This window comes from Thunnus thynnus, chromosome 15 (assembly GCF_963924715.1).
Source record: "Thunnus thynnus chromosome 15, fThuThy2.1, whole genome shotgun sequence".
Taxonomy (NCBI): domain Eukaryota; kingdom Metazoa; phylum Chordata; class Actinopteri; order Scombriformes; family Scombridae; genus Thunnus; species Thunnus thynnus.
This window is the reverse complement of record NC_089531.1, coordinates 12,072,875-12,099,016: the sequence shown is the minus strand read 5'-3', so window position 1 is coordinate 12,099,016 and position 26,142 is coordinate 12,072,875. Positions and strand designations below refer to the sequence as shown.

General features: G+C 39.8%; 2 protein-coding genes across 3 annotated transcripts in view; both read left to right on the top strand.

The window, feature by feature from the left end:
- LOC137198714 (TGF-beta receptor type-2-like) overlaps nt 1–6,444 on the top strand; it is a 31,542-nt gene extending 25,098 nt beyond the window's left edge. For both annotated transcript variants that reach the window (XM_067612608.1, XM_067612607.1), the window contains exons 6-7: nt 4,095–4,219; nt 5,305–6,444. In XM_067612608.1, the coding sequence (XP_067468709.1) occupies nt 4,095–4,219; nt 5,305–5,484 (305 nt within the window). In that variant the 3' untranslated portion in view covers nt 5,485–6,444. The remainder of the gene's footprint in view (nt 1–4,094; nt 4,220–5,304) is intronic.
- Nucleotides 6,445–17,277: 10,833 nt separating this feature from the next.
- Nucleotides 17,278–26,142, top strand: part of LOC137198713 (dolichyl-diphosphooligosaccharide--protein glycosyltransferase subunit STT3B) — an 84,262-nt gene continuing 75,397 nt past the window's right edge. The window contains exon 1 of the mRNA XM_067612606.1: nt 17,278–17,808. Coding sequence (XP_067468707.1) covers nt 17,549–17,808 — 260 coding nt within the window. The 5' untranslated portion in view covers nt 17,278–17,548. The remainder of the gene's footprint in view (nt 17,809–26,142) is intronic.

The window sequence follows — 26,142 nt, the reverse complement described above, 5'->3', positions numbered from 1 at the left end:
AGAATTGCAAGCATTTTGTGATACACATGAAGTATTAAAACACTTCACATCCTGACAATATATTTTCAATATGGAAACATATATTCTAATTTTTCACTTGGGAACTTCATCATGGTTCCCATCAGTAGCCATGTAAGCCCATATTCATCATTCTGGCATGTAAACCCACATTTTCTATCGTGGATACTATATATACGTTTGCATGCTTGTGTTGGCACACACACATACACTGTCATTCACTTATTCATGCACTCAAAAATACTAAAACATCCTTCATTAATGAACACATCGAGACCACCGAGATGCATCAGAATCTCAAATCTCTCAGACTGTTTTGTTCCACATCTTGTATTGATTGCACTTTTACAGACAGACAGTGCCTAATGCTTTCCCCAACTCTGTGTGTGTGTGTTTGTGTGTGTGTGTGTGTGTGTGTGGAGCTCGAGGTCCAGCATCTTTTGAGGACAAATTTTGGACTTGAAACCACTTGACTGGGGACAAAATGTTCGTGTCCAATTTGGTTTCAGTGAAGTTGCATCCAGCGTGAGCTAAAATGGTTTTGGTCCTCTTTAATGGGGTTAGGTGAAGGTTAGGGCATGTTATACTTAATGGTAGTGTAAGCCTCCAGGCTAAGTTGATGCCATATGTCCAAAAGTAAGCTCTGCTAATGTGCATTGTACATGCATGCAATGTGTGTGTGTGTGTGTGTGTTTGTGTGTGTGTGTGTTGATCTGTACTAAATGACTTTAACAACCTGCGAGGAACACAAAACAAGTGTCACAGCCACCGCAGCCTAATGAAAACCAGCAGAGAAGGCTGTGAGTTGGATTTGTGTTGTTGCAGACTCAGACAGACTTTGGGAAACAGACAAAGTTGCTGCGATCACATTACTAATTTATTACCACGTTCATGTCGAAGATCTGTTTTTCTGCATTATTTATGTGTTTAGGTGAAAGAATTTCTGTTCTTTTTTTTCTGTATTTATGCTTTGTTGAGCATAATTGGACAAAAATGTCAACTTGGATTGTTAACAGGACAAGTATATCAAACAAGATATCAAATGTGTGCTCGCAACTGTGCTGTAAAGATTCAAGATGGTTTGTATGTCTCTTTCTCTTTTTTTGTTTTGTTTTGTCTTGGCCTGCTACAGTAATTGAGCATTTATAACTAAACATAACAAGTTAATGGTTGATATATCAATATGTAGCACAGCATCTGGCCGTTGTATGAAAGACAAAACTGAAGGATGACATTCATTGAGAAGTTTCCCTACTCTGCTGTTGTTGCTAAATATAAGTGAATTTCTCTTGGCTGCAGACTCTCAGACAGTTTCTACACAGGCATGCCTGACAACTGGCATGAAAAATAGACATTTAAGGATGAAATATGTGCAAGCTTTGCAAATTTCACATCACTACATTTCAGCTGTCGTAGGAGACATAGTGCATGTTCCCCATAGTTACTGTGCTGAACTTGTTATACTGTATTGCTTTGCAGAAATCTTGTCAATATGCAGTGTGTGACTTCTGCAAACCACAGCATTCCTCACTCGCCCTGTGTTGTGTTTTGAATAGCGTTTGCTAGTTCGGAGTTTAATTTAAGGTTTGCCCATGAAAAAAAAAAAAAAAAACATTTTTCCTTTTAGAGAAGGATTGGCAAATCTTTCCGTGCTGGAATACACAGTTTTGTTTACACTGCAAAGTGCCCAGTAGTATGATTTCATATATTTTTGGACCCATTGTTTGAGGATGAACACATAAACATGTTTGCCCAACAGTTTACATAGTGGATTTGCAGTGTAGCACGTAGTTATACTCTCCCTCTAACCTGTCAAAACAAAAAGAAACATCTGTCTCCTTTTATTTTAAATAATGACTGATGTTTGGGTGGGGCTGTGTTAAAGCTTTTACACCAAACCAGAGAAACTATGCATGCAAAATATAGGACATTTCAGCCTTTGAAAAGAATTGCATTAGTTTGTGTCCCAGAAGCCTCCGATTCCCGTCTGCCGGCTTCTTAACTTCCTGTGAGCTTCTTTGAAACATGATTTCAAATAGTGAAATGAAACTCATCTGTTCTGAAGTGGATGGTCTACTTCAATATTTTCGTTTAATCAATGTGGTGTTGTGGATTCCTTAATTCCTTTTATTTTTCAGTAATCTTCATACAAGATGTGTCAGTTTACGAGACATGTTTGCCTCGTGACTGGGTGGGTAACTCCAGAGCTCTCTGACTCTGATCGACACTGCTTTGTTTCAGTTATGTAAACTCCGTGGGACAGATTTACGTGCAGGAAAATGCCGGACAAACCTGCTCTGCACCTTTCACTCAGGTTATGTTTGCAATCTGTGTGTATTTAAAGCCTGATGTAATAAGTTGTCATCTAATTACACAATCAGTAAGATTTGCACGCTTAGAAAAAATAAATGGAGCAATTAGAGCTGCCCCCTGAAAGTCAATGAGTCGAGTCATCTGTCGGATACCCCTCGGTCAACTGAGATTCTTCAAGTCAAGTATGTTGGCAATTCAAATAAGCCGCAATTCAGATCTTGCACCATACGCAGCTGTCTTTTATTGATTTTTAAAATCCTCAAAAATATGCTCCCATGACTAAAAAATCATTGCTGAAACTCATGCCAATGGATTTTCTTATTGCCCAATAGTCCCAAAATGAAAAAAAACAAATAGTTGAATCTGCGTATTGAACAGTCAAATCTGATTTGACTGACAAAACTCTGAGTCGGGTACAGCTAGAAGCTACAACCAAAACAAGTTAAACGACAATGAAGGTTGCAATAGACTAAATCCAAGCAGTAACTCTGCTAAACCCTAAACAGCCAGTAACAGCCTCTGTATTTTATAGCTTATGACACTAAATAGCAGCTAGGAATCATCAGATGTTACATCGTATTTGTTTTTGATTAACATCACCATTGTTAATCATAGTTCCTGCTACACATGATGCATTTCCGACTTCTTGAGTATTTACCGTCATTTATCATTCTTGTGTAATAATGACGCGAACTTACGGTATGTTTAACTATCAGAATAATCTGGTAAAATGAGTCACAGTTGGAAAAAACAAAAGCAATGTACTGATTGTACTCCAATCTGTCTTTCTAAATGGTATCCATTCTGACATACAGTAGTTATTGCAACAGCTGAGAAGCATTATTGTGTTCAGCTACAGTCAACAGTGATCAGCAATTTAAAGTTTTCAAAGCAGTGTAAAATAAAGAAAGCAGATTTTCTGTTGTCTTTTCCTGTTCGCTGTTCAACGGTTTTTGTCCGCCTTTGTCACGGTGTTATTCGTGGAATTTTATGTGATTCTCAAACTGCTGTTTCATCTCCTGGTCATCTTTTAATTATTGAAAATCCACTAAAGGCTAATTATTTACTTCAACATTCTTCACACAGTCATGTCCTTCATCAGTCTTTTCTTATCTCGTTGGATTTCCGAAACTTGTGTTTTCTTTATACAAGCACTCCACGCTTCAAAGCCAATTGGAATTTGATTTGTTGTTTTACTCCAAGGATATATTAATTCATGTAAAGATAAACTGTCTTTGGAAATTCTTGACCCACAGTTTCCAGAATATATCTTCCAAGCCAACACTTTGAAATCTTGCCCTGAGTAAAACTGGTAAATTGCCTTTGACAAGCACTCTGGGTTTTGTTGTGTAAGAGAGCTGACACAAAGCCAGAGCTGTGTTGGTGAGATACTTTAAGCCCATTGATGCTGAGAGTAAAAATGTGATAATAATAAGTGTTTCTCTTCAGCAAATCTCCCTCTCGGCCCCTCTATCAGCAGCACAGGATTCTTTAGTTGTTTGTGCTGCCTCAGTGCTATTTAAAGTTTGCAACCTGCAGTTTTAATTTAGAGCGCACAGTGAATCCTTTGAGAGGTGTTGTTGATGTGTGTGCTGTGGGGCACTGCCATCTGATCTAGCCTCTCTGTTCAACAGAATTGCATCTTCCAGTAGATGTGAATGAAAGTTTATTGTTTGTATAAAACATCCAAGACTCACCATTTTGATGAGGTCACAGGCTAATTTTTTTTTGTTCCTTTCTCTTATTTGTGTGTTTGCATACAGAGGTGAAAGAATATGAGCCACCCTTCGGGAACCTGAGGGAACATCCGTGTGTAGAGAGCATGAAGGACAGCGTTGTCCGAGACAGAGGAAGACCTGAGATCCCCAACAGCTGGATAAACCATACAGTAAGAAAGAGACACCACACACGCATACGTACATGCCAGACATGATTTAACGTCAATCGGAGAACGTTATGATGTCCTACAGGGTGAGGTGACTTTATGACCATGCAGGTTCACAAAGTCCTTTCAATACTGAGAAGTTAATGATGCTCAACTTGAAAATAATTCACTCTATTTTCATGCTGGTGAAAGACAAAGGTGCAAACACAGGTGAATTGTTAGATGAATTTAGCGCGTTTCATTTTTTCTTCGTACATGCACTTATTTGATGACTTCAAGATTTCAAACTTACCTCCTCACCCCAAGGGTGTGGCACAGACATGCCTGGATTAATTTTCTAGGGGGCCCTGGAGAAAAACTGAGCTGCTAGGCCCCCTCACACTCCCATTTCTCTCACTCTCTATGTAATGTTAACAGTTTTTTATGCTAGAATACTACCTGGCCCCAGTTTTAGCGTGTGGTAATTTGATGAAATACATACAAGAACAAACCTGAAGTAAATCTTAAAACTAGTTGTAGAGAGTGAGAAGATTAGGTAATAAAGCTGAACCCTCCTCACGTCATTAGTGCTGCAATGATTAGTCGATTAATCGATGGTAATTGGCAACTATTTTGATCATCAGTCATTTTTCAATTAATCGACTAAACAAGAAAATAATCCGCAGATCAATCAATAATGAAAAGTAACTGTTAATTACATCCCTACATATCATGCGCTTTATTCGTGCACTTTCCTAAACCATGTTTTAAATTAAATTAGCACAAACAAGTTGACACACAATCTTCTTAATTGTTTCCATTCAAATGAAACTAACATAAAGTAGGCAAGGAGATAAGATCAATCAATTAAGCACAATGTGTACCTGCTCAGAAGAGTTCCCATCTATAACTCTAGTGTATTATTCTCTATTCATGATCCCGTCTTTTTCTTTTATACAGAGACAGATTGACACACAGATGGAAACACATAAAAACATATGAACATTCATAGAGTTTCAGCTTTAGGGAAGGATAATATTCTTTGTCAGTCTTGCCTCAAGTCAGTATTATTGACTGATGATATCTGTGCTCCACTGCTCCCCCTGCAGGGCATCCAGCTGGTGTGCGCGTCCATAGACGATTGCTGGGACCACGACCCGGAGGCCCGTCTGACGGCCCAGTGTGTCGCTGAGCGCTTCGACGACATGGAGTACCTGGACAAGCTGTCCGAGCGCTCCAACTCAGAGGAGAAGATCCCTGAAGAAATCATTGTGGTGGATGAGAAGTAGAGCTCAACAGAAACACTGCCCCCACCAGGGTGGCTGAGGACTTACAACCAAGCAGCTGGGAGAGAAAGAAATTCCAGTGGATCCGTTGTTTGCTATGGGTTCGTCAGAAATGTGCGACGGAGGAGCAAACTGGAAAATCATGTAGATGAAAGGGAACTGTTAACAGAGATGGACCTGTTGGACTTTGTTTTCTTCTACATGCTTCAGAGACTGGATCAAGTCATAAACAAACAGGGATGTCACATTATAAAGCTTGTTAACCAAATACTATTTGCACTTTATCAGTATCTATGCACACCAAATGATATATATTCAGTGTCTATTTTGTTTTGACAATACATTTCAGGTATACGGAATAAAGGGACGACATATATTTAGAAAAAAGGGGGCAAAAGGGAGCTATTTAAAATATTAAGACTATTAGTAACACTAATATCCCCCTTACAGTGTATTTGTATCATACTAAAATGGTTTCCTACTTGCCTTGGATAGATGTCAACGTGACTGGATGACAGTGCGATGCAAGATTCAAGGTGCAAGTATAATTTTTTCTGGCATAAAATGGAAATTACCCACATGAAAGAAATAGAAAACTCATCCAAGGCAGTAATCTGCGGGGAAAGCTGATATCATAACTGTAAAATAAAGACAGCAAAATCAGCCACAAAGGAAAAAGGCAACTGCGTGTGTGCGTGTGTATTACTCAGAGGACTCCGATCTAAAAAAGAACGTCTGCTTAATCAGACCAGGAGAATAAAGGGAAAAAAGATACTGTGTGTGTATTAAGGACTCTAAACTGAAAGTTCCAGACTGCTGCCTATCTGCTACAAAAGCACTTCTTCTGCTTTTGTAGACATTTTGTGACAGAAAGGGGAATTCTGATCCTGTGCTTAGAACAGATCTATATCAAACTCATTTTTGTATAAAAGTGTAAAGCCATAAAATAAAAGTGTTACAGTATTCATTGTACCAAGTGGTGTCTTTAATGCTAACATATTGCTTCATACTTTTACTTTCAGATGATTTTTCTTAAATGACTTAAGTGTTTTCAACAACAGTGTCCTGTGAGATGATTTGCAGTGTCTGTGAATCACTGACTTGCATCATACAATGTAAGCCATCACTTCCTCCCAATCTGGACTACTCTGCAATTTTCAGCACTGCGGTTATTGTATAGTTTCATTATGACATTAGGTTGTATAACTCTCATAATTTACTAGTATTACAATTATTAGCTAATATTCTACATAAAAATGTACTTAAAGCTCCATAAAGAAACATTTTTGACATTTCCAACATTGAATCAAATGACCTGTAATTCTAAATGTTGCTAATGTTGTTATTTCAACACTGCCAAATTTAATGAGTACATACATTTTTTTCATGGGTTAACAAAAGGTTAAAATACAGGGAAAACTCCACTGAGTTGAGACTAAAAGATCAGTGAATACTAGACAAAACTGAGGCTAAAACACCACCAACTAATGCCCCAAACCAGGTCTAAACTACCAGTGAATTTTAAGTTTAATCTTGTTTATTTTTCTTATTCCTTTCATTTGCCATCAGTGGGAAAAAAAACATTGCAAGCGTACTATGATACACTTCAAGTATGAAAACACTTCACATCCTGAAAATATACTTTCAGTATGGAAACATATATTCTAATTTTTCATTTGGGAACTTCACTCCTGCTGGTTGACAGGCTCATTACAGGAACATCGTGATCATGGTAGCCCATCAGTTGGCATGTATGCCCATATTCATCATTCTGGCATTTAAACCCACATTTTCTATCATGGATACTATATAGATATTTGCATGCTCGTGTTGGCACACGCACATACACTGTTATTCACTTATTCATGGACTCAAAAATACTAAAACATCCTTCATTAATGAACACATCAAGACCACCGAGATGCATCAAAATCTCAAATCTGTCAGACTGTGTTGTCATCTTCTATTGAATGCACTTTTACAGACAGACAGTGCCTAATGCTTTACACCTACAATGTGTGTGTGTGTGTGTGTGAGTGTTGGATGAGACCAAGGTAAGAGGTTCAGCAGGTCCACATGGTGTTTGGCAAGGAGTGTGTCTGCGGTGTATGAAGCTGACAGGCCTTTCATCGTATGCCCACAGCTGACTCTGACTGTAAGATTTGTCTGTGTCTGTCTGTGACTTTCATCTTACCTGTCTGTCCAACTATTTGTCTGTCTGTCTGTATGTCTGTGTCTGTGTCTTGCAGGCAGCTGCTTTTAATTCATCCATTGGCTTCCAGAATCAATTTTGCCATGCTGTTAAAAAGGCTCCACTAAGCAAAAACAGACTTCTTAGACTGAACTATAAATCAGAACCCACAGCAGGATGAGAATCTACCAGGAAGGGGAGGCATATACTATGTATGAGTGTTTAGCTCTCCTCTGTCAAGCCTTAACTAAGTGTTGTGTGAGAATTTCAGTTTCCAGCACTCAATCTATTACATCAAAATTGCAAAAAATGGAGCAGAAACCTTCCTTTCACTCAAAACGCATTAACCTAGACTGCAGTTGTGAAGCTGCTCCACTGAAAATGCATGAACTGTTCAACAAATGCTCTCATGAACAGTAAGAAAGTGATTTATCAGCTACAGTGGGCTGTCGTCTCACGGGGAGATTTCCATTGCCCTTCTTGCAGTTTACATGCTCTATTTACATAAACTATGCCACAGGCACACTTGGTGTAGGTTGCGCTACAGATAAATTGGACACCACCCCAGGATATACATGCTGATGATAAATGATTTATAATTTTACATTATAAATGGATTACCACAGGGGCGTCAAACATAACAAAAGTAACATTTGTCTTCATTTTTCACTATCAAATAATGTGATGCCAATTTTCCTGCAGCACAGGAGTTCTCAAAAGGAGATTCTTTTTTTCTTTTTTTAAGTGAATGCCTCTAAATGCCTCCTGAAGTCTTTTTTTACTGACAAAACATTTGTCAGTGTCACTGTAAGAATGACATCTTCATTCCAGTAGTAAATTCAAATAAGCTTTTACTATTTTTATTGCAGAAGTAATAGGGAACCTCAAAAAGGTAACTGCAGTTAGGTGCAGTTTGGTTAACAGCCTGGGACAAGTGTAAAGCAATTACATATGAATCATGTAACACATGGAGTCATTCAACAATAATCCTGTTATGTTTAATCCTGTTATGCCAGTTCACATCCCTGTACCTTGCAAATTAATTCACTAAATTTTGGCTTTAGTAATAGTTTTAGGAGAATAGTAATAAAGAGAACAAATTGATGACATTTTTTCATATTTCTTTCAGGTTCGTTTTTTAAACTGTAGGCTATAGATGATTTTTTTGCTTCGTCAGCATTAATGATAATCATATCTTCAGTCAGTTGGTACAGATTCTCCTATCTGTATCACAGTGTTTGTTGTAATTAAGGTGAAATGTAACCATGAACACACAACACACACTCTGCAACACTACTGCAGAATATTCTTATTGCCTGCATTTTGTCTTTGCACCAGTAGAGGGCGTAGTGGTTCCACTGGATACTACAGACAAAGACATCATTTGTGTCTTGTGGAACCAACTGGGTTAAAGTGCTGAGGTTCTGGATCCAGTGTGCTTATGTTTCTGCTTTGAGGGGGGAAAAAAGGGAAGCGTGTGCTGTAAAAATGAAGGGACTGAGCTCAAGACTTGACAGGTCTTTCCATTACCAAGAGTCATACTTTGTAGTGCTAACCAGTCACCAAACACTAGAGTCATTTTGTATCCTGGTGGGACCTAATTGCATTTAAACAGCTGCCGTTGGCAAGCGTAACTTAACAAATTTTTCTCTGTCTGATTCTCTCACTCTGTCGAGTCTCTCTCTTCATTCCTCACAGCGCTCTCCATCACTCGCCTGTCACAACATCTCAGGAAGTAGAAGCTCAAGCCACCAGTGTACAGCCCTCCATTAGTATTACTTCATACCTGCGGCACTGAATGTACTGTGCCAACAGCAGGCAGGAGCATTTAGCCAAGATCAACTCGTCATTGCTTCCATACAAAGAGGCAAACGCTCACACAACCCTTACGTGGTCTTAATAATGCAGAAGGAGATACTCTCCTGCCAAAGTCACATATCATTCCCACATGCTGGTTGCCATGGTGACACCTCATACATCAATCAAAGATGCTGAGGAATGCGTTGGTTGGTGGGAGCGATAAACAATATTTTAAACTCCAGTAAGGAAATGACCAGGAAGACAAATGACTCCTTGCTTTGAAATCACCTCCTCTCTCCACTCTCCAGGTCAGTTAACATCAGAGGCCATTTCCCCTACTAGCCCAGTCATTTACAAATCCTTTTTTTTATATTCCAAATACCTATATGGTTTGCTTGACATATTATAAAGCAACTTTTTGTATTGGCAGCAATAGTGGCAGCAGCAGGAGTCACACTCTTGAAGAAACTTTAAGGCCCTGAGCCACAATAGCATGTGGCAATTGTCCAGGGGATGATGTGCCTGTTAAGATAAGAGCAGCAGGCAGCTGAGGCCCCAAGATGGAGAGACGAGACTACTGGTGTATTAGGAGCCATTAACCCTGCTGTCCTCTCAGACATTTTTGTCTGATGGCAATGGACTTGATAGCGCTGATATTACTTTAATTTCCTTATGCCTGAATGAACCATCGTGTCATTATATTCTCAGCTTGCAAGCCACTCAAAGACCTTAATAGAAAAAGGCAACTTATTGAGGAGAAACACAGCTGTGTCACAGTATGTTTGATCCGAAGGTGTTTGGCTTGTGAGGGTACATTAAGAGTGCTGTTTGCTTACATTAAACAAGACCCATGCTTGGCAGTTATATTGCAGTTTCCCCTCCGACAAAAGCTGGAATGATTTGATCATTTGAGCCTACAAGGAGCATGCCAGTCCATGTAATTCCCTACATCAATCACCCCCTACATGGTGTGATGATGATTTGGGACTAATTTGGCTCGGTGTATATTTTAATCTGTGTCCCATATCAATTTGTCCTTTTAAAAATAATTTACTGATTGCTGTCCCATTCCAGTTAATGTCGCACAAGAGACTGCAGCGCACCGTGTGTGACACTGATAATCTACAGCCACGTCTATTATTGCACAGTTAAAACCTGTTTGCATTTCATGGTCATCTCATCATGAATAAAACTGCACCAAAAAATTTCTTTGACCTCAAAGGTCAAAGAAAGTTGTAGCCAGACAAGAGCAAATTGAAAAAAGACAAAAAGAAAAGATCATATTTTTAAACAAAAGTTATAAAAGTTTGTATAACTAGTAAAGTCAAAATATGATGATGAATATGATAAATAATAGTCATTAGAATTCCACTACACAGCTGCAAAATGTATTTAACATACTAGTTAGTTTTATTGTAATAAAACACTGGCTGCTTCACACTGAACTGAAACATTATGGCTTTGGAAGAAACCCCCTCAAATTGTCGTTTCTCATTTTGGGAAATACACTTATTTGCTTTCTTGCCAAAAGTTAGATGAGAAGATTGATACCACTTGAAGCCGGGGGAGACGATTAGCTTAACATTAAGACTGAAAGCAGGTGGAAAAAAGCTAGCTTAGCTCAGTCCAAAGGTACAAAAAGCCACCTACCAGCAATTCTCAAGCTCACTAATTAACATGTTATAGTTCCTCTGTTTCATTCATACAAAAATGGAAGTGTAAAAACTTGTCACGACCACGAGGTTGCTAGGGAAGCAGTGGAGACTCCACTGCAAACAAATGAGATAAAACGTTCATCGGTTAGTTTTAGATGATTGACTTTTGGGCATGTTTTTTTGTCTGGAAATACATTTCCATATTCTAATATCAATCAAAAACCTGCTTTATCATGCAAAGTTGTATGTGTTGACAAATAACATTGTCTCATTACGCCCTCATTTAAAAAAAAAGGAAAAAAAAGCAAATGTTTGTGGGTTAAAACTGTAATTTTTTAATGTGTGCACTGCGTCCTTCTGGCTGACAGTAGAGGCATGGTCAATGATTACGTCACTAGCACTGAACAGCCGGTAGAGGGCTGGCAGTCTCCCTCTTTCTCTCTCCCCCCCTCCCTGTGTTTATCCTCTGGTCTCTCTCCTGCTGGTCCTGCACCCCCATCTCATCCCATCTCTCCCATATTCATTACAGAGGCCAGCAAGGTTTAACTTTATTTGGGAGGCGTGAATGGTGCCCTGTCAGACGACCAATCGAGGGCAACCAAGAGGAGAATCGATTGGACACGGGCTGAGCAAAGAGATGCGTAGGCCTGACCAAGGCGCCACTTTGTATTGAACCACCTTTACGGAGTGCTCTTTGGTCAGAAAATAGACCAGGGTTGGCCTTTAATTTAATGTATTTCCACATATAAAAAGGGCATGAAAACAAAAAAAGAACAAGCATCACTCTGGAGTTCATATATGCAGAAAATCTTCACAAAAACCGAAGCTAACGAGGCATTGTGCATCACAGAAATACCACAGATACCTCACATCACATGTAAAATCATAGACTGTAAGGTAAAATGTCAATTCAAGATGAAAGTGCAGTGAATGCAGGTATTGGAAAGACATGTTGTTACCACAGAAGAATAACATAAGTGAAGCAGCTCTCATGTCTGCTCCTCTTGTTTTGAATGCGGCTGCTGTAATTTTGCCACAGAGACTTCAGGGCTGTCATTGAAGCAATATCACATAAATCTGTCATCTTCTGAATTGAGACAGCCCATGTTGGCCACTCAGGAAAGTGAAAGAAGGGTCATTTGTCAAGCTGAGGCAGCTGGGAAATTGGGAAGCATACTTCAATTTTCAACATGTGAGTCATATTTTTTTTCTTCCCTGCGGGGATAATGTCAGACTAAGTTCAACTGTTTTCTACGCACTATATCTCTCATATCTGAATGGCAAGCCCCCTCAAAAGACATAGTGAAGAGGCTGTTCTAACCATACCAAAGCAAGAAAAATGTTGATAAGGCAGCAGTTATTCTGAAGAGGTAGGAATGCAAGCCAACGTTTCAGAGTCTGACATTCTGCCTGCAGACAGTTGATATCTCTGTTGAGCTCAGGTTAGTAGCTCACTTCTCATTTTTTTCCCATCTCTCTCTCTCTTTCTCTTCCACTATCAATTGAAACTTTCCTATAAACTTTTTTATGTAGTATGCCAATCGGATTTGAAGCATCACCGCAGGCAGTTTTAGTTGTGTAGACAGGTCAGAATCAATCTGGATGAAAGTGGTGAATTGTGTTTATTTACGAGCCGTTTTCTATATAGATACTTTTTGAGTGTTCTTCTCAGAAAATAAAATAAAATAAAAGTTTTCTTTCCTTATTCATGTGCAAAGGCCTACTTTATGCATGCAGATGCAACAGACTTTTTATTAGTTCCATAATTGCATAATTATTGTATAATTTCATGGGATAATTATTGTGATTAAAGGCCTGATTAGAAATTAAAACAATAGGTGACTGTGCTATCATTTCAAATTATGATTTGGGGTAAAATGAAGATGCAGGGATTCGACTTTTATCAAAACAACTATGATACATTCTGATTTATTTTTTATTTACGTTGTCAAAAATGAAGCTTTCATTGACAAAATTGCTTTTCTCCCATTCTGGTGATGTGGTTGATGAAAGTATTTTTGCAATCAAATAAGAAATCAAAACATATTTTCAATCAGAACTGTCATTGTCTCTTAAGCTCACAGCCTCTTAGGGAGAAATAACGTTTCATCTGCTTTGGAAAATGACAGATGGATGCAATGAATGCAATAGCATCCCGAGGCAGATGCAGCCTTATAAATTGAGCTCTCTGATCTCCCAGATGATAGATCACACCATATTCTGTTACAAAATACAGTAGCTTATCCCGCTATTTCATATTTTATCACAACATGCAATTTTCCCCAAAGAAGGAGTCTGGGCTTGACTGTGCAAGGTGCATACGAATAGCTAAGTAATGCAGTGCTATAGGTAATCACAGTGGATTGCCCATGACATTATCAAGATTAACAATCCTATCATACAAGGTGAAACCCATGGCCAATCCCCTGCTGGCGCACCTTCCATCAATGTCAAGATTAAGTTGTTGTGCCATTGTAGAGTATCATCCGAATGCGTTGCCTGGGACTGAGTGGGTCATGTTCACATCTAGTAGATTTAACTGCTTCTCTGTGGCCCATTGACTGTTGGAGGAATGAGGCATGCTCAGTGTGAAATGATGTGTCACTGATGAGGCCGCACAGGTAACCCTCTGCACTCTGTGAAAGACCCCACATCATTAACTCAGGTCATTAATCACATTTTCATGTTTTTTTTTCTCCATCTCCTCTCATCATCAAGACTAGGACTCTATAGATGTCATTAAACTCTGTTGTCATAGAAACCTATTGAAGCCTGTTTTTGAAATTCAACGAGGAATTATATTTATGACACATGAAACTTGACCTTGAGCCAGTTATTATGATGCTGAACAGCTTCTTAGAGAGTATTAAAACAGACTGTGACTATCTGTTGGCAACAGGTAAATAAATAGTTCATAACATTTAAAAGCCATACCTCATTGGGATGCTAAATGGTTTTCTTTAAGTGCTCTCATTTCTGATAATGATCGCGGTGCAGATGGGTCTGTGCAGTGGCGATCCCCAGGCGCTGGCTAATCATCCTGTTACACTGGACCACACAGAGAGACACTATAGAGTCTTTAAAGCTTTCTACTCTCTCAATGAACAAACATCCTGTTCTGCCATGCTTTTTGATTGAATGGATTTTCACCCTGTAAGCTCGTGCGTCATGTAGATGATGCACGAGCAGTTAAAGAAGAGTAATGCCAAGTGAATTAAAAAAGGACAATAAAAACTTAACAACAATGCTCAAAGCAAGCACAACAAGAAAATCCTGGTGTTGAATTTTCTCTCTGTGTGCAGTTTGTTAAAGAAGGAATCTGGCTAATCAAAGACTCTACATACTGTAGGTGTGTGAATGTGTTTGATTCTCTAGGTGTTATCCCTGTGATGCATTGGCAATCAATGTAGTACGTTTCCCTGCTACAGGCAAAGTGCATGATGGGAAAGGCTCCAGCAACTACTAAAAACCTGCAATAGGAATAAGTGGGTATAGATGATACATGGATCTATAATTCCAATTTTTGTGAATTTTTTCAGCTTCTTTTGTAATGCAGATATGTGTTGCAAGGATGTCAGAAATCTGGGAACATGATGTGCTTGCTTCCCAGACAACCTTCACGCTGCAGTCTACGCCTTAAAAAACACATTACAACATCAGATTCTTTCCCACTGTGCAATCCTCATACCACCTTCATAAAATTGGATACTTCCTTTAAAAGTACACAGTAACTTCCCCTCCATCAGAGACAGCTGATTCACGGAGGATTCTTTGCTTTGCCCCACATGCTTACATAACACCGTGCACAACTGATTGATTATTATGCATCTTGAGACAAATCGCTGAAGGAGCTTTGAGGATTCTCTTGATGCACCATTTTCAATTACATCAGTTTAGGCAAAACATGTAAAAATGGACATAATGATATAATCCTCTTGACCAGTTATGACACCTCGCTCTCTCTCTCTTTCTCTTGCTCTGTAACTCTCTCTCACACACTCTCAGAGCAAAGAGAGAATGACAGATAGAAAGGTGCAAAGAGTGTTTCTTGCCAGGCATCTTAAGCTTTTTGCACGACTGGCCTTTGGCAAAAAAAAAGGGAAGTATAGACACATAAGAATGCCAAGCATAAACATGGCAAGAATGCAATGTTTTTGGAAGAAAAAATGAAAAAAAGAAAGACAAAGCAAACACAAACATTCAAGTCTGCCTCTGGAGACAGAGGAAAGCAAAGCTGCCCTGCCTGGCAACAGCAGTCATTTTGGCTGGCTTTCATCTGGGTTTGGCCTTTTGACAATAGATGCGATTGAAGCAATCTTCACAGTCTGCATTTCTTTTTGTCTCAAAGATCATCCATTCAGAATTGGGAGGTAGAGGGGAGAGGTGAAGGGGTAGAGTGTTCATCATGACATAATCAGGTCTTGATGAATGATTGAGGTGTATGTGTGCGTGTGTCTGTGTGAACACATGGTGGTGTGTCTGCTGGTGTAAACATGTATTCATCAGTATGTATGTGTATGTGGGAATACATGTGTTGCATGTATGCACTGTATCTTTACACACTCTGTTGCCTGTGTATATATGTTTACTGTGTGCGTGACAATATCTTTTGGCACCGACTTTCAGCTGCAGCATATGACTGTTGATACTGTCTGTCACACGAAGCTTTGGTCTCTATGATCTGTTCATGAAATCAAAACTCTTATCCATTTCTGCCAGTCCATCTACTCTCCATGATGACCTCCATCAATTTTCATAATCATCCTTTTACTCTCATTTATTATCTGCCTTCCATCTCCCCATCTCTCTCCTCTTAAGCCGGCTCAAACTTCAGTCCAATACTCCTACATTAATGTTTCATTTAGTTTTTTTTTTTGAAAATCATTATCTTATGGATGATAGGGTAGCTGTAAACTGTGTTGATGCAAAACAAGGATGGGAATTTGGAGAAATTTGTAGAATACTTAAACCAGAAAATAGCCTATTCTAAAATCAAAGGTGCCAAAAGCGGATTTGCAGCTAATTAACTACTTGTTTTATGGCAAACAATACAAACTTTGATACTTTGCAGTTGCTGCCCAAATGCACAGTATCTGTTTAAACATTTCTATAATTCAACCAAAGCAATGGTCCTTGAAATCCAGTGTATTACATAAATAATAGGAATTCATAATTTGAATTTATAATAATGTTTTGGAGGGCAGTGATTAAATTACATCGCTGTTTGTTTAGACATAGGCTCCTTTGATTATACACTGCTCCAAGGAAAACCTCTGTGTAAGATGAAGCTCTGAGTAACAGATTTACATAAAGCAGCATAAGTGTTAGAGGAGGTGAGGAAAATATTTCTTGTCCACACTGACTTATTGTACAAGAACAAATTGTTTCTATCTGTGACGTTACTCTGAGGACTGTTGTTCATCCCCCTTTTGGGACTGAATCACATCTCAGATAAATCGATAACCCTCCTTCCCTCTGTCTCATGGTTGTATCAAACAGTGCGAGCACAAAATGAATGTATACAATCAATCAAAAACTTCAGCATTTATTTGAAATGTTCAGAAAAGGTGTCTTATTCCATTATAGGGTTTCAAGGCTTTGGGGGAAGTTGTGAAAATACATCCAGAGTTTAAGAGAATGATGAATGCTGTGTTCTTGTCTTTGCTGGGGGACATAATAATGATGAGACACATCAATCTTTATTACCACTCTACCACCCAGTCCAGAACATCCAAGGGCAACAGAAATATTGCACTCACAGAGAACATTTATCTTCTCTCACCTGCCTATAGCTTTTGGCTGCAAGGAGGTCTTTTCCTTATTCAGATTTTGGACTATGTGCACTTATATTTATTATTCTTTAAAAAACCGATTTAAATCCTATACAGCTAACTTCAAACTGAGTAATAAGGATTATATTTACACAGAGCACCAGAATGACTCAATTTTATATATAACAGGGGATAATCCTTATTCCAATAAACTGCAATCATATATCAGTGTGTTTCCATTGGTGGAGTTATCTGTCGATCCACTCAATACTACTCTCGGATTGGCTGTACGAAGTCAAACCCCGCCCCCTCGTACCTGTCGATCTGTGAGAGGCCGCCAGAGCTTCCCTACGCCCCGCCTATCGCATCCCTCCCTCCAGTTTCCAACGGCATTCAATCGTGTCGCGGATTGACTGTTGCAAGACTCGGTATGTGGCGCACGAGTATGCGTCTCGGGATGTAACTGCTGTCTCTCGGAGTAGCGATACTGAATTAAATATTTACTAACGGGGGGGCACAGAGGACAGGATACGGAGGGAAAGCAGGCACCGACTGACTGAGGGAGTTTTACGACAGCACGGAGCGGAGGAAGACACGGGAGCGCGGCTGGAGGGACGCTCGAGCAAATCCAACCGACACCGCACGCAGAAATGGCGGAGCACCACGCAGCCAGCGACGGCAAGCACAAAGCGTCCACCAATGCCGGGGGCTCGGTGCACGGGAACAGCCGACCCGGCGCCGCGGGTGGAGGAGGGGGCAAAGGAGGCCTGTCTGGCGGACTGACACAGCCAGCAGGGTGGCAGTCTTTACTCTCCTTTAGCATCCTTTTTCTGGCCTGCCTGGCTGGATTCAGCTCCAGACTTTTCGCGGTGATCCGGTTCGAGAGCATCATTCACGAGTTTGATCCCTGGTAAGCTTGCTAACGTTTAACTGTCGCTTGCAGCGTTAAGGAAAGCCAATGTAAGAGGTCCGAGTCGCTGCAGCGAGTCAATTTTTTAATGAATTAGAAATAACGTTATATTAATTTTCACTTTATTATTTTACTTCTTTATAAGTCAGCACAATAGCAGTGATTGTTTTGAATGCCGCCTTAACTACTTAACGCTAACAATGTCCTGTTAACGTTTGTTAGCTCCTCACACTCAGGATAAACAGTTGTTTTTCCACATTGTGACCAGCGGTAGGATTTTTCTCTGATGTCCTTGGGACAAACACTTTGAATATTGAGGCCAGTGGTCTGATGTGTAGTCTGTCTGAGGAACCTTGACATTTAAAAATGTGATGATACTAATGACATGCAGCTAGCCAATCTGGTTTCGTCTAGTGTTGTTTTTTTGCATCCACTTATCACAAAATAATAGCCGCATTGAGCCTCCAGCCTGCAGGTACAACTTTGCTTCGACTTCAGGTAAACGTGTAGATAACTGGGAGGAAGACATGCATGCTTTCTCTGTACTTAGAGCGTGTTTTAATGCATTGAAAACTCAGTTCATTGTGAGCGAGTGAAGTTGAAATAGTTCTTATATAGGAATTATAGCTTCAGCAGTGCTCTATATGACTGATTGAGGATGTTTTACAACTGGGATAGAGTCCCTCTGATGGTGTAACTTGTTCATTTTATAAATACTGTGTAGTGAAAGCATACTTGACAACCAGGTTTTCGCGTACATTACAGCCGGTGTGCATCACGATAGCATACTGTTTAACCCGGAAGCCAACTGATCCAGTCTGGTGTGTCTGTCATCACAATGCGGGATTATTCCGCTTTGTAACAGTGTCACATGGGCCCACAAGTGTCCGCCCGGTTGCAATGCACTGTCATTCCCCCACTGCTCTCACATACTCCTGTGGCAATGAACCAGGCAGCACGGCTGATGCATTCATTTATTACATTTCAAGGACAGGTTCTCCATCTTGTTCAGGGTGACACCTGCCTCTTTAATTATGTTGATAACTTGATTACGTTTTATAGCCAAGGGCCAAGGCTTAGGGTTTGGGGAGGGTCACCATTTCGACATGGTTGAGAGCTTAGAGCCTGGAATTTGCACCAAGGAATGACCTTAGCTTTGTTAAAGAGTGGTCCTAAGTGTTACATACTCTTTGCGGGCTGCATTCTTCCATGTCAGCCTTCATATATCCGATTATTATCCTGAGTGGTCACACAGTTGGTATATTACCTATGGTATTTTGCTACACTACAGAGTGACAGTGGGAGCTGTTTTCCCTCAGTAAAAGGCTATTAAGTGGTATCAGTTTCCACAGTTACAGAGCTAGAACTGCACAGCTTTTTGGCAACATGTCACTGAAAAGAAAGCATATGCACTCTTTCATATTCAAAATTTTGAAAGCTCTTGTAGCTATGAGTAGTCTACATCTGAACGTCAAGTAGTTTAAAAAAAATTCTAGACTTTTGGTCCCCGAAAACAAAGCAGTGCTTGGATGGAACCGACTTTTGCAGGCTTAAATGTGCAAAAATGGTGAATTCAGTAACAAAGCAACAGCTTTTTAGATCTTTTGGATGGTTCACTTAATTGTTGGAAGAAGCATTAGGGGCTGCAAATAGTCATAATTTTATAAGGGAAGTATTTTTATCCATTGATTTATCAACACAGATTAACACCAGAAATATATTCATGTTTGACTATTCATAAATCTTGCAACATCCACCCCCCTTTCAGCTGATCCCATGTGTAATCCTGATCAGGTTGCTGAGAACCATTGCCCTACATTTTTTTACAACAGTTGACACTCTGGGGAGTTTGTCAGTGTGTGTAATAGCCATAGCACTAGAGTTTTATATAGATTATTTACACATAAAATTGACCCCAATGTGAGCACTGTGTTTGCCAAGGTTATTAAATGGAACATTATTCAAAGATGTTTTCTGGTATACTCTGTCAACTTTCATGCACTCTAATTACCTTTGATGAAAGGAGACCAGTCTGTTTCTTTTTAAAAAGCATGTTTTTTTTTTTTTGCATAATGTAGTATAACTTTGACAATAAGGAATGGAAAAAAACCTTGACAACGTTAGACACACTGGATTCTGTTTGGAAATAGGGCAGTGATGGTATGGATTTTTTCTTACCGCAGAGAAAAGGCAACATATACCCTCGATTTGTCGGTTTACCACAGTCCAAAAATAATTTTAAGAGATAAAAAGGTCTACATTTAACTGCTAGAACCACCGTTAATGCTTAGCAGTGTGCAGAGATGATCGCCGCGTTCGTACACCAGTCTTTGTTAATATAAACACAACGGCGCCTTGAGTCTTAATGGACAATGAAGCAATCCTGTCTGACCGGAGAGCAGTTAGCCCGGCTAGCTGGATAACAGAGTTGGAGATACTCTCCTGCAGCCACGTGATGAAGTCAGAAGCAGTCTTACGTAGTCTAGTTTATTGTTGATGGAGTGGACGTTGAAGAGGATGACTGACAGGAGAGCTGGTTGATGGGGGTTAGCCTTTAGCGTAGCTTGGATGCTGGCTCGCTTGCTGTGGTTCCACTTCCTTGGGCACCATTTTTGGCGCGGCCACCCCCTGGGCAGTCACTCTCGTGGGGCGATGCTGAGGTCTTGCAGCCTGGTGCCCGGGAACAAACTGAGGCAACACAGATCCTCCAGTGTATCTCCTTCTGGTTGTGTTTGGCATTTAAAAAAAAAAATCGTGGTGATGACGATAATGAGCTAAACCCCGCGGTAGACATCACATGACCGTGGCAATGCGGTTATTGTCACAGCGCTAATTGGAAGTGTCTGTCACTCCAAGACGCACATGATTAGTTCCTTTGTCATCTGAATGCATGGATGCTGTCATTGATTTTCCTCTGAACTTCAAAGAGAGCTTCAAATTATCTGCAGCTTACCATTACATTTAACAAGCTGGCAATGTGAAGAATCAAGATTGGATTGATAAGCACTAAATGTCAGGCATATTCTGCACAGTGCAAACACCACAAGCTGCACTGAGTTTGCAGGCAAGGCCCTGATATGACCTTCCTGTTATCTGGCTGCACTTATTTTGGTTTCCTAATAATTGTTGATGATTTTAAGAGCAGCTGGGCTTTAGTTGTTTTTGTTTTCTCCATTCATGAAAGTAATTAAAAAGTTGTGTCCTGACTTAAAAATGCATTACACTGTCTTTAACCAACCCCATGTTCTCATGCTCAATCCTGAATGAATGTTTTTATGACTGCTTACTATTAAACTTAAGCTTGTGGAGATGTAACCCTTCATTATCTGGTAAGACCCTTCGACCCTGCTGGTACAAATATATCCCTTTTTGTTAAGTAATACTCATATTTGCCAAGCTGCTAGTGGTGATTTGTTCCTTTCCCTGAGTTGACTCTTATACAAATCATTTGTCTGCATGTTTATTGAGTCGGTGGAAATAGAAATTTAAGTAGACTGAAACCTGTATGGTGAGAGACATAAGTGTGTGTATGGGAGGGGGAGCCTTCCTTGGAAGCTGTCAGGCTTTTTCCACATTGCTTATGTCAGGAATAGAGCCCATTCTGACAGTGGAGTGAGGGGGGGTGGGGGGTGGGGGGTGGTGAGCATCGTCTCTGTCAAGCAAATAATGAGCTGGATATTCGGGTTTAGCAAGCGAAGATAGACATACACATTCACACTCACACACACTTACTCTTACTCGCTCTACGACCTGTCAGCATCAGAAGTGCTTCTGCTTCACATGACTGGATTTTTGTTCAAGGTCTAGATGGATGCCGGCCGTGCGGCATACAGGATTCTAGCTTTTAGTGCCTAACGTTAAAAGGACAAGTTGATGAATCGATCAGTCGCCTTGACATTTGCTTCAGTCATTTATCATATGGAAATTCCAAAACTTTTGGATGTTTCATATGATTGTAAATTGAATACTTTTAAACTGTTTGTCACAAAAATAATCAACTTAAATTAAAGTTGCACTGATGCTACTTTTTCTCTCCCAATACCATTCTGTTACCTCAGATTGTATCAAGAGTATTGATCCAATAATGATACTTCTTCCCAAATGTAAAATCTGTGTATGTGAGATAACATGAGAGCAGAGATTGCTGTGGCACCAAAAATCGAGTTTGTGGCCCTTAATAATAGCAGAAAACCTGAATGACAGATACCTGATGCGCAAGGTCAGGATCGGTGGTATCTATAATTTTAAGGAATAATTTTTAGTTTGGTAACTTGTGATAGCATTTTCCATATTTTTTTTAATCTTCATATATACTAAAATATATCAATTAAGAAACTGTAATTTTATTACAGTATGAATGTAATGGTAACACTTTCTGTGAAGCCCATAACACATTATAAACATCTTTATAATGCGTTATAATCTGCTTATAGCACTGTATAGGCCTAACTATAGTTATAAGCCCTCATAAATATTCATAATGCTTTATAACAATAATCAATATAATAAATAATGTAGCAGTGCTTAATTTCTGACCCTTAAACATATCAATTTTACGTTTTGTGTGTTCTTGCATAATGTCATGGTGCAGGCTGTGCCCTCTAGAGAGTAACAACCATGGATGACTAGATGCTCTGGCTCTTGGCCAACGGCTTAATTCTTTTGCTGACTGGTCAATGTAGCTGTCTGTGGTCTGGGAGACCAGGGTTTGAGACCCAGTGTGGTAACCCTCCTTTGCTACACATAGATTTATTGATATTTTTCTCACTTTACTTGAAGCACCCAATGACCACTTAGAGTGACTTATAACAGTGATTATAATGCATTATAAATTATTATCATTTATCACAACTATGGGAATTATAATACGATATGAACCTTGCAGACCTGGTAAGAGACAGTTAGGATTGTAGTGTTAGTGCCATCTGCTGCTGTGCACACATCTTCACTACAGCAACGTAACCACGTTAGGACAAGAATTTCAGCCCAGGAGCCCCCTGGAAAACTGCCTGACATGCTCTAAAACTATCAGAACACATCTTTATTTCTATTCTTCCTTCTCAGCTCTTCCTGCTCGCCCGCCTACCCTCTTTTCACCCGCCTCTCCTCTTGTGCTCTATAAGATTTGAATTTCTCTAAGGAAACACAAATCTGAAAATCGTAACAGCTGCTTTTATTGGTTGCATTATCATCCAGAAAGGATCTCAAGTAACCCCCCCACCCATCTGCAGACTTTTTGGAAGCAGCGACGAAGACATCCAGTGATATTTACCTGCTTTTGATTGTTAGTCCCAAAAAGAAGTGTGACTTAACACCGGAAACATCAGCGGTTTCAAAGATGCTTTGTACCATCATCCACTATCTCAAGCAACACTTTCATATCAGTTGATACTTCGGAAAAGATGTTTTAGTGCTTCTGACCCGTTTAATAATACAGTTTTTTGCTGCTTGAAAGTTGTGAAGTGCTGTGAAAATGAATCCCCCCCCCTTCCCCACAAGTGATGTTACCACCTCAGCTCTTTTAAAAAGCCTGCGAAAATTAGTGGGGGGTTGCAGCTTTTATGTGTGGACTTTTTCACACACACCTCTCTTTTCTTCTGTCTTTTTCACACACAAAAACATGACACCTATTTCAAAGTAGATTAGGCCATCCCAACAGCAGCTGCTGGCACAGCAACACATTAGCTAGTGTAGTACAGGGCTTTCTGCAAGGATTTGGAATAGCCAGCTAGAGGGTCCGGGGGATGCCTACCCAGAGAAAAATTTTGGCTGTAAAAGCCTAAATTTGGTTGCCTTCTAATGCTTCTATTCCATCATATACACTGATCTTAATTATTGCATATTTTAATGAGTTTGTCTACCTGATTGTAAACATGTAGTCAGTTATTGTAAAGGAGAATTAAGCTTCTTGTGCGTTTTAGCCTACATAGCCTGTAAGTAGCTATTAATATTTAAAATGACGCCAGTTCCTGACTAATTAAGAATCATCAGACCTCATTTAGTATTTTTTATTTATTGACGCCTTCACTGTAAGGTTTATCAAGACATGCCACAATGATGGTTAAAATGATTTTACTAGAAACATAAATTCACTCTTATTAAACAAAAATAAACAAGGTTATGTTAAGGGGGGGACTTGTTTTTAATCCCATGTCTTATCTAGCATATGTATTGGTTTTAAATTAAATTATTTATAAAATAAACCTATGCCAGAAATAACTCTAAAATTAAAAAAAATAGTGAATCACTAAACTCAAATCATGTGAATCTACTGAATCAACTCAACTTCTAGTCATCTTCGTCTTCATTTTCATCTTCACCCGAGTGTGAGGCTGAGGCATAGCCTTCGTCTTCCTCCTGTGACATTGGCCTGTTGCTTTGACAACATGGCCTGTTTTAGTGTGTTTGCAATACGTCTTACAGATGGCCCTGCTGTAAAAAGCACAATGTAAAGATAATTCATTCATTAGTTTGTTCATTAAGCCCATAAATGATTGTGTGGTGTACATGGAAGATACAGTGCTTCCAGTGGACTTTTTAATGCTACTTAATGCACAATCGTCAAGTCGCTGCCACTGGTGATTTCCGAAACAGGCTGTCTAATCAGGATGTTCCCTATCTTTGCAATCAATGTGGTTTGCCATCAGTTGTTTTGCTAATATTTGTCATACAATGAAGACGACTCTCCACTTTCTACTCGGCAGGACACAACCTCTCAGCAGAGCGCACGCACGCACACAGGTTCATGTAGAGCATGTGTGGGCGGGACTGATACAGACAGATAGGCATGTTTCTCTATCGTCACGCTTGCATCATTTTGAAGCGGAGGCTAGTGGTTGTATACGTACATGCATAGTTAATCTAAACTACTTTATTAGAATCAAAACTTAATCTAATCAAGTAGTCGGCTGGATTTAAATGAGTGCTCAGGCAGTAGTGTGGGAAAATGTAAAATAAGTCACAATTGAGCTTTCTACCAGACACTGCTGGAGCTGTGAACCCTGCTTTAACCCCTGACTGACTGTCTAACAGCTTATGAAATACTCATCCTAGAGACGGTGTCCTGTTACCTGCAGTAGAAAAAGTTGCAGTGAGTGCCCAATCTCAGTCATTATAGGCTGGTTTCCTAGACTCACATTAGCCCAGTCCTTGTATAATACAGTAGATTGGAGTTACCACAGCAACTTATTATCCATTTCACAGCATACCTCTGTGCCAAAAGTAATAACTATTTTGGCTCTGGTTCTTTTGTCTCTACTCCAGCCTAGCAGGCCAGGCCTCCTTGCACATAAGTCATAGATATCACAACACTTGCAGGACACAAGAAAGCTAACACATTCAGTTTTTTCAGTCTCCCTTGCAGAACTTTTTTTATTCGCTGCTTTCTCCTCAGTCAGGGGTCTCGATGTCAAGCCCCCGATGATTAAGTGTTATTTCCCAGGCCGAGCTCCCAACTGACTAGTGTCAGGTATAGCAGGGGAGTCTGTGAATCCAAGATGTGCTGAGTGTGTGTGAGACGGATAGCAACAGATCTGTTCCAGGGCACCGGGGGCATGTGTAGATGAGCTGCTTCTGGCGGGAAGGGAGCGTCAGGCACTGGGAAGCAACTGGCTAGCAAAGTGAAAGGCATACACTCACAATTTCATACCAGATGTAACTGTTTGGTTTTTTCGCTTGTTTAGGGTGTAATTTATAATAGACTAATTTCTGCTAATAGTAAAAGTGTGCTAATTATTCCAAAACGAGTAACACAATTTTTGTCTGTGGCTGTTTTGTTGAATCTTTAACCTTTATACCCTGTATGCTGACGTTATCCTCTGGCTGTGGATTGACAAGTCAAGTCAGTTTTATTTATATAGCACAGAACCGGGCTCTAGGTGGGCGGCCATCTGCCTTAACAAAATGTGCATTCAAAAATTTGTGTTTTCAGCATCTTATTAACTATTCCAGGACACTGTTCAGGACATTAACAAAAGGGCAATATACTTTATAAAGGTGAAAAGCACTGGTCAGTTCATGCACATTGAATTAAGATAGCTGCCATCCTAGTTTTTTAGCCCCCAATCAGCCAGTTTGGTGGGGCTGTTCTGGAAGTGTTGGGAAAATTGCCACCAAACAAGAGGTGCTCTTCAGCAGCCCGGAGGCCACATGAGTTACAGATGCCTTGATGGAGGATGATGGCACAGAGAGATAGCCCAATTTGTTACTCTCATAGAATTGTCACTCACTGAATACAGTGTGAAGCTCACTGTTTACAATGAAGCTGTGTTACGGCAAAGTCAAGATATCAAAATGCTATGGAGACATTAGAGCCAGCGGTAAATTACCAAAGAG